The sequence below is a fragment of the Mytilus galloprovincialis genome, chromosome 10 (assembly GCF_965363235.1).
Source record: "Mytilus galloprovincialis chromosome 10, xbMytGall1.hap1.1, whole genome shotgun sequence".
NCBI lineage: Eukaryota > Metazoa > Mollusca > Bivalvia > Mytilida > Mytilidae > Mytilus > Mytilus galloprovincialis.
This window is the reverse complement of record NC_134847.1, coordinates 295886-305582: the sequence shown is the minus strand read 5'-3', so window position 1 is coordinate 305582 and position 9697 is coordinate 295886. Positions and strand designations below refer to the sequence as shown.

The 9697-nt window shown below is 33.0% G+C and overlaps 1 protein-coding gene across 1 annotated transcript; it reads right to left on the bottom strand.

The window, feature by feature from the left end:
- Window positions 1-1276: 1276 nt before the first annotated feature.
- Window positions 1277-9326, bottom strand: LOC143048820 (uncharacterized). Its single transcript, XM_076222690.1, has 10 exons — window positions 8896-9326; window positions 8252-8297; window positions 7793-7833; window positions 7125-7167; window positions 5653-5675; window positions 5028-5082; window positions 4033-4070; window positions 3669-3764; window positions 2113-2152; window positions 1277-1557 (listed from the first exon to the last, which is right to left on the bottom strand). The coding sequence occupies exons 1-10, from the start codon at window positions 8956-8958 to the stop codon at window positions 1277-1279; spliced, it is 726 nt and encodes a 241-aa protein (XP_076078805.1). The 5' UTR covers window positions 8959-9326.
- Window positions 9327-9697: the final 371 nt, after the last annotated feature.

The window sequence follows — 9697 nt, the reverse complement described above, 5'->3', positions numbered from 1 at the left end:
CTGTGATTTGTGAGAAATTCGTGAAAAAAACTTAATACGAAAATCCAATCGGTTACCCCTCTAGACTAACCCGTTCCAAGATAAAGTAAGGCCTTCAAAATAACGGTCGTAACGAATTTGGGGTTTTGGTTAGGATTAAGGTTTGAGTTTGGGTTAAGGTTCGGTTTAATGTTAGGGTTTGGGTTAGGTCTATAGACAAAGTTGGGGTAAAGACATAGATGGACGGATATATTATGGTTGTAATATGGCTGGTGTATGAATATTTAGGGGTTAGGGTAGACTTAGGGTTAGGCAGAACTTTTTTTTCCCCAAAAAATTGAAAAGTACAGTGTGCCTTTGACTTCAATGTTCAAACAAGTGTAGAAAGAATTCGAATAGAGATAGTTTCTTACAGTTAACTGTTCCGCAAAGCTGAAAGGGGGATCTAGAGGACGAAACCTTAATGATATCACTGAGGTATACAGCCGCAATTTCCGACCTCAATGAAGAAGCGTTTGTGTGAGAGTGAAGCCTAACCCCGACATTAACTCCAAATCCGAAACTACAAAAGATAAAGTAATGCGGTCTTCACTATAGGCTTGCTCGTCCAATAATACTGCACCTATGAGACCGATTTTTTAATTTTATTTTGATCGGAGCAAAGGATCATGTTGAGCTTAGGAAAAGATTGACTTTGAAAACAGTGAAGCATAACCCCGACATTACCCCCAACTCCGAAAAAAAAAAAAAAAAAAGACTTAAGGTCCTCACCATTGGCTTGCTCGTCAAAAAGTACTGTTCCTAAAGGGGTCGATTTTGAAGCCGATCGAAGCATAGGATCATACTGAGATTTTGAAAAGATCGATTTTAAAAGAACCAAAAACCCTAACCTGACCCCACCCCTCCCAAACTATTATTTGTGAGAAGTTCGTGAAAAATCTTAATACGAAAATCTAATCGGTTACCCGCCTAGACTAACCCGTTCCAAGATAAAGTAAGGTCTTCAAAATAAATATTTTAACGAATTTGGGGTTTGGGTTAGGGTTAACGTTTGGGTTTGGGTTGGGTTAGGGTTAAGGTTAGTGTTTGGCTAAGGTTTATAGACAAATGTCGGGTCTAGACATAGATTGAATGATATATTATGGTTGTGGTATGGCTGGTGTATGAATATATAGAGGTTAGGGTTAGGGTTAGGCAGAACCTATTTTCCCCCACAAAATTGCTAAGTACAGTATGTCTTTGACTTCAATGTTCAAACATGCGTAGAATAGATTCGAATAGAACTAGTTTATTACAGTTAACTGTTCCAAAAAGCTAAAAAGGCGATAAATTCATGTCTTAGTATTGAGATATGTGTCAACGGAAATGTTATTCCTGCAAAGCTTGTCAACTCGACTACTATTCCATCGATATCTGGCTGGAAATTCATTGAAGGAATGTCGCACTGGGGCAGTTTTGTCGCTCTTACAACTATTTCGTTGTTTCTATTCAATAAGTGCGACACTTCCTGATTCGCTTTTTGCCATTCCGACATGAAGTTGTCAGTGTTTTCCTCGGCACACTGATATAAGACTGACTCTACAAGGAAAAAAAGTATCAGCTGTTATTAATAAAACGCCAAACAAACTCTCCTTTTCCTAGTATATATAACCAATATAAGCAGTGGAAACAAAACACTTGCAATTTTACTTGCAGAACATAAAGATATTTTAAGTGATCACTAGAATACAACTTGTGAATTATGTCATGTGAAATAATGCAGAAAAAGTCTGGATAAAAACCGACTGCTGTTATAATATTGAAGTGCAATTTTGATTGAGCATACACCATTTCAAAACAAACATTTCATTACTATTAACTCGTTAAGGATGTGACAGGAAGATCTAATAAAATCAGTGTAACTTGTGAATCTGAGCAGGTACAATTTAAGATGGCATTGAACCGATGTGTTATACCAATCTATGCATCAGCTCGCAAATTTCTAGTAAAAGTGGTAGAATGAACTTTTGTTATCAGTACCATAATTGTCACCGAAATAATTTCTTTTTCTCAGATTTATTCGCTCAGGATGAAATATTGAAATCAACGATTTTACTAAAAAAAGAAGTTTTACTGCAATAATCATAAGTTTACCTGTATTACTGGGCTCATTTTCATCTAGTTCATCTTGTGTCTGAAAATCCAGAAAAAAAATTTGAATAATTCCTGTTATGTAGACGTTTGTTAAGATGACGAGGGAACACTTTATAAGAGGTTGTTTAAAAAATGATTTCAACATACGACGACAATAGTTTGTCCTTTGAGAATAAACACAGTTACTGTACCTAGTTGTGTAGATTAACAACTTGCATGCATGATTAAAAAGTCTCATATATTATTATTCTCAAGTATAGGTTTCCAAATGAGGATGCTTCAATTTGAGCGAATTATACATTTTTTTAATGCCAGTACAAATGTACAAATTGTAATTGATACAACACTGTGACGAGTAATGTAAAATCACGAAAAAAACATTAAGTCGTATAACTATAATGCTATCGATACATGCAAAAAGCAAAGAGGAAAATTCAAAACGAAAAGTGCCTAATCAAATGGCAAAATGAAACGACAAAACATATCAAACGAATGGACAACAACTGTCATACTCCTGACTTGGTACGGGCATTTTTAAATGGTTGATTGAACCTGGTTGTATAGCGCTAAAACTATCATTTGTATGACAGTCGCATCAAATTCCGTTATTTTCACATCGATGCGTAAACAAAACAGACACAATCGGTAAAATAGTCAAAATATGGTCACATCACTGTGTTACAATCTCCAAACAAAAAAATCATTTACAAAAAAGCACAAACAGCATCTATCAAATAAAAAAAACACATTCAGTGTTTCGCATGTTTGGCGTAAGAAAATGTAAACGTAACATAGGAAGAAATTTTGTCGTTCAAAGCATGTTCAAAACAATTATAATTCCGGATGGGGAATGGTGGTATGCAGGGATAAAAAATGAAAAATGATGTTAGAATTACTTTCAGAAACAGACCGAGTTTATAAATTATCCAGAGGTCTTTTTAAGCGGTAGACATATTTATCGCCCAAAAATAGCCCTCTTGTTCTAATGTGACGTTTAGAAACCATCAATAGCTATCAAAGGTACCAGGATTATAATTTAGTACGCCAGACGCGCGTTTCGTCTACATAAGACTCATCAGTGACGCTCAAATCAAAAATATTTATAAACCCAAACTAGTACAAAGTTGAAGAGCATTGAGGATCCAAAATTCCAAAAAGTTGTGCCAAATACGGCTAAGGTAATCTATGCTTGGGATAAGAAAATCCTTAGTTTTTCAAACAATTCAAAGTTTTTTATACAGGAAATTTATAAAAATGACCACATTATTGATATTCATGTCAACACCGAAGTGTTGACTACTGGGCTGGTGATACCCTCGGGGACGAAACGTCCGCCAGAAGTGGCATCGATCCAGTGGTGTGAATAGCTATCAAAGGTACCAGGATTATAATTTAGTACGCCAGACGCGCGTTTCGTCTACATAAGACTCATCAGTGACGCTCAAATCAAATATGTTTATAAACCCAAACTAGTACAAAGTTGAAGAGCATTGAGGATCCAAAATTTCAAAAAGTTCCAATAAACAATCAGAAACATACACAAAAATAATTTTTACCTCTCCTTTCCTCTGTTCTTCTACTTCTAGCTCATGTTCTTCTTCTAACATGTTATCAATCATTTTTTCGACTAACGTTGATATCATGTCTTTAACCTATAAATGTAAAGTATGCATAACTTTATATGTGTGCGAAATTGTTAACAAGGTATGTATTTAGATAAGGAAGATTAATGATTGCTTTCAGTTCATTGCTAATGTTTGCCTATTCGTTTATTTCACCTTGTAAGAGATATAATTGTCTAAAATGATAAACTACAGAGTTCAAAATGAAGAAAACGAAGTACTATTCTGTGGTATAACATTAAATTAATTAAATCAATATTTGCTATATAGATTTAACCAAAAAGACTTTTCTACTTACATGTCTATGTATCCTTCTGATCTTATCAATTTCTAGTTCTAAAAAAAAGTTCAATTAGTTTTAGGGATATCTTTATAATAAACTAAATCAGTCAGAAAGTTATACGAATGTATAAGGATACAACTTTAACACGCTAGTTAATACTTTAAAAATAGTTCCATCATCCGATTCCAAGTGGATAGATGCACACGGCCGATGGAGCTAGGTTGACGACTAGCGAATTGTTGCATATATCTATTCAAAAGTAAAAATAGAACTTTAGAGAAATATTTATGAGTTAAATTACTGACAAATAAAAATAAATTGTTAATAAACAATAATATAACATCGTCACATGCTTAAAACATATTTCTTATGTCTATTTAGAATCGTCTTCGGTATTTTTGTATAGCTGATGTGATCAAGTGGTCTAGGGCGCTGACCATGATGCTTACCAATGGAGTACATGGTTTATCAATGGTGTCAGTTCAAATCCCGTTGAAGAACCCTGTTGGGTTTAATTTTTTGACTTATATAAACAACTTCCAAAAACATTGAAACTAGCGTAATATACTTAATTTTTCCATATTCTTTTTTCATATATACACAATACAGAATATAACTGTAGACAAAGAGAGGAAAATAGTCGTATATACATCGTTTAACATGTTTTACAGCTGGTTGAACACACATTTGTTCTCCAAAATGTCTTGTACCAAGTCAGGAGTATGACTGTTTTTATCAGACAGTCCGCTACTATGTATGTTGCCGTTTGCATATGTGGTAGTTCAGTGTTGCTGTTGGTCCATTTATTTTATATTGTGATTGATGTGTTTCGATCGTTTTAAATTGTTTACCCGGATTTATTTTCGCTAAATTGAATTGTGACCATTGAACATCGATGTACTACTGTTGCTTTTATTAACATTTCCTTATCATAAATATTGAAAAAAATATTTTCAATATATGTGGAATGTCTATATGCAGAAACAAATATTGTATCACATCTTTCTTACCTCCATTCTGCATACTTGCATATAATAGTGAAATCATTTGTATTTTTTCCAACAGCTGAAAAATAAAGACGTTAATCACTTTGTTTTCATCGATTATGTTTGTCGTTTTTGATTATGCATGTATCTATATAAGATGTTCACAACTTTTATGTCCACATTGATGATGTGAGTGATGACTATTTCTTTTGCATTTACTTTCATTTTACATTTTATGACATATATTACATATTTAAAACCATGAAACATTCATTTCATCAGGTATATGATAACTGTTAACCTTTTAATGGATCAGTTGTACTTTCAAAATTGCAATATTCCCAAAACAAACAAAGGCGCTAGAATACCTTATCAATTCTTTGCTTTTTCTGAAAGAGTTAATTACAAAATGAATAAGAAATGTCAGTGTATGTTCAGAAATTGATATATTTTACTCAACATTTCAAAATGTCTGTAAATCTATTTTCATCATTTCGAGTATAGAGTTATTAAAGAAAAGAAAGTCATATCATGATGTGACACATTTGTATTCATGATACATAGTTTCAATATATCAAGATACAATGTAGAAGTATAAGTTTGGATTAAGTTTAAGCCACCTTTTTGATTGTAAAGATATAAAACTTACTTTCTGTGACGTTTCCATTGACACTGAAAATATAAACGATGACATACAACACAAATCAAGTGTAGAAAACGTAATATAAAGTAGAAAAAATACAATTATATTTGAAATAGGGAAGTCTTCATCACATGGAAATTCAATAAATATGCTTCAACGAGCGCATCTGGATCAGACCGCAGAGTTCTTTCTGAACAAAATGGGACAAAAATTGACACAATATTAAAGCTCGATACAGGTCTGAATTTATTTGGATTGTAATTAAATATTTGACACATTATAGATTTTTGACACAGATTCAATGTAGTTAATAACTTGGAATGTGATATTTGATTGAATTTATATTCAATTGAAGCTGTTGTGCAATACACCGTGGTGTTGTGCAATACCTGGTAAATCTGTGATCAGACTATATAGTTATTACAAAGAATTATCAAAATGAATTGTGGCTCCCATTTTTTGTTTAATTGATAATTATTATATCTTGATGACCCCTCCCCCCCAAAAAAAAAAATACTTGAAGATTGTTCTTTTTGTACAATGTGGTATAATTTAAGAGACAACCATACACTTAGCACACACACTAGTGTTTGAAAACTAGTAAAGTACTTGGTTTTGGCCCCTAACTTCTTATCAGTTTGGGCAATTATCTACCTAAAAAATCAAAACCTTCTTCTTGTGGTATCGAACCTTGCAGTGCAATTTCAGAGCAATAAAAATACTCATACACAAGTTATTGTCATGCAACTAGAAGAACGATTTGTAATGACCAGTTTTGGCCCCATATTCGTAAATAGTTGGGACAGTCATCCAAAACCAATCCCAACCTTCCTTTTGTGCTATTGAACATTTTGTTACAATTTAATAGAAATCAATACAATTAAATTGAAGTTAATGTCCGGGACGACGACGATGATGACGTCACAGAGATATGCGACCGCAATTATCTTTTGGTCGTATAAAAACTCAAACACATTAAACGAAAGAAAACAGATGTCGTATGCTTGACTTGGTACCGGCGTTTCCATGTGTAGACAACGGTGGATTCAGCCTTGTTGTACAGGTAACTAAACCTCTCACTCGTACGGCAATCAAACAGACACATTCATGCTTAGTGAACTGAAAATTCGTGGCGGAACAAAGCCGCTGATGGGCGCTTCAGAATTTGTCTGATAAAAGTGAATGACCAGAACAAAAGTGGTTATTCATTTAAAGTTATAGTGAAATGCTGCATGGATAACAGAAACTTGGCGTCAGTAGAACTTCGACATCTTGATTTTTCTTTATCTTTTAGGGCAAACCAGTAATTCATAGTTGAATAATTAAAATAAACTAGATTAGAAATGATACGTTTTAAAATTTATAGCATTCCAATTATTTGTGTCCTAGAAATCAAAGTCCTACTGAAACTGACTTTCCATGTCCTTGACATAATACAAACAAACACAATTTACTATGGTAAGGCGTAAAATAAATACCTTCTTTTTGCTGTCCTATTATCAGTTGATACACCTCTTCCATCTAAAGAAAAAAATCCGATAATGTTTATTGAATTACCTATAAAATGACACATGTATAGACAAACTTTTGAAAAGGGGTGCTAAAGAAACGACTGTTAACAATTATTTAGTTTAATGTATTTTAATGGGAATGATTTATACTGTTTTTTTCAAAGTAAAATAAGACCTGCCTATCATAACAGTATCAATGAAACCTTATCACATAGAGTAATTAATATTATAAACGGTGTTATCTTCCTTCGCTTATTGCATATCACCCTGATCAGTTACTCCGAAATTCTCATACCACTGATTTGAAACATGAGGAGAACTTATCAGCGACGTCGCTATGCCTTAAGAGAGGATATCAGTGACGTCACAATATGTGAGGTGAAATTGTCAAGCTTTACTTTCGTTGAGCGTAAATACTGCTGGGAGGGAATGATACCCTACAAATCGTGTGGTGACCAGATGATCGCATTTTCTACCTTAAATACCAGCCACTCAACAAATCATGAACTTATTAGCTCATTCACTACACGCATCTGCTTTTAAAGTTCACATTGGGGTTCATGTTATATATTTCACGATGTCAATGTGTAGAAAACATGGTAATCTATACTTTAATAGTATATATTGCAACTAACCTTGTATCCTATCATATGCACATACGAAGCCTTCCCTGGTTCTATGGTAACAAAGAAAGAAAAAAATAAATTTATAATTCTTATAAATATTATACGTTAATTATGTCAATTTATATAAAGTAAATCATCGTATATGTTTAAGTAAAGTGCGTCATTCACTTGTATCAACGATTTTAGCAAATTATTTGTCCATTATGCAAAAGTGTACCCACTGAATTAATGTTGAGCAGCTTAGTCTCATGCAACCTACTCAAATGGAAAACCTTTCACACAATTATTAATTTATTAAATAACAGTGTGAAATTATGTGGCTGAATAGGAAAATTAATCAAATGAATGGACAAGGATTAAAACAAAAACACTTGAGTAGACGAATTGGTACATATGTATTAACATTGATTTAAGAGTAACGTTTTAATCCAATGCAAACTGAAGTGATTTGTTTAGAGAAATACATACCCCACAATTTAGTTGCCTCTTCAATCAGGTCCTGCACCTCTTCTACCTACAAAAAATTATTAATCTTTGTTGTCAGATGATCAATGATTGGGAATAGTTAAGATGAATAAAGTGTTTACTTAATTTCATCTTACAGCAAATAAAACTAGCAGTATCCAATTTTCTTGAAAGATCCTAGCTTAAATTACTGCTTTTGCTTTAACATTCTAGTTCATATTGTCATAAGGACACACTTATTTCTGCAGTATCACATGATATATGCTGAGGGGATTAGGGAATGAAATATTGTCAATTGCCCAACAAATAACCGGATTTGGTAGTGGTGCCACCTGCCATTTTCATTTATATTTATGTTATAAAAAAGAAGATGTGGTACGATTGTTAATGAGACAACTGACCACAAGAGACCAAAACAGAAGGTTTTAAATTTTGCATATGCGTTCAGTGCCTTATGTCATCGAATCACTTTAACGAAACATTTCAATATTTGAAGCCGGTACAACTTTATCCTGTGCAAAAAGTGTGTTTGAAAGATAAAATGGCAAGCCATTGCTAATATAAAAATCTTAGATACATTTGATAGCCTTCCATTTGAAATTACTTTTGAAAATTAAGAAAATAATTGCTGTGTTCTGATACATTACCTTATAATATATGATATCCATTCGTTGACCAAACTTGTAGATTCTACATAAAAAAAACAACATATAGTATTATTTCAGAATATTATCAAATTGACTGCGTGATTATGTCAAATTATAATTTGGTTGGTGTCTCAGATTTTCATGAGTATTCTGTTATTTTGTTTATTTTTTTTTTGCAATTTCGACCTAATCCAAATGCTCCGCAGGGCGCATCTTTTACGACCACATAGGTCAAACCGTGAACAGTTAGGGCAAGTATGGACACAACATTCAAGCTTGATACAGCTCTCAATTTGGATTTCGATTAAATAGTTGACACAGCAATGGTTTTTGACACAGAACAAAGGTGGTCTAATGAACATTTTTTTTTCGCTTTTAAGCAATACACTATGCTGTTTACTAGTATTCCCGTTAAAAGAGTTTGCAACAAAAACTACCGGATACTAATTTTAATATATCATAAAATATTAAAATATGAAATGGCATACAGTCACGGTTAAAATTAATTTAAATTAAAAGTAACTTCTAACATGTCTAAATATAAATTTTACATCTAATCATCTCAAGACAATCATCATTTCTTAATACATTATTTTAGTGTAATGGAGTTAATCAAACATATTTATATCAGTATTCTTGACATGGAATTGGCTTACCTCCGTTACACTGCTTTTAAATTATCTAAATCGTCCCGAAGATGCGGAAGCATCAATCGTTGTCCCGAAGATGCGGATTATATCAACTTTTCGGGACGACAATTTTAGTCGGGACGACAATTATCTACCGGATTCTAAATATGTGA

Bases quoted from the DNA above. Each gene is read 5' to 3' on its own strand.
- LOC143048820 (XM_076222690.1), bottom strand. From the start codon at position 8,958: ATGTTGTTTTTTTTATGTAGAATCTACAAGTTTGGTCAACGAATGGAT. The intron at 7,168-7,792 runs GTTAGTTGCAAT...TTTTTTCTTTAG, and splicing joins TGCATATGATAGGATACAAG to ATGGAAGAGGTGTATCAACT. The intron at 3,765-4,032 runs GTAAGTAGAAAA...TTACATTTATAG, and splicing joins TCAGAAGGATACATAGACAT to GTTAAAGACATGATATCAAC.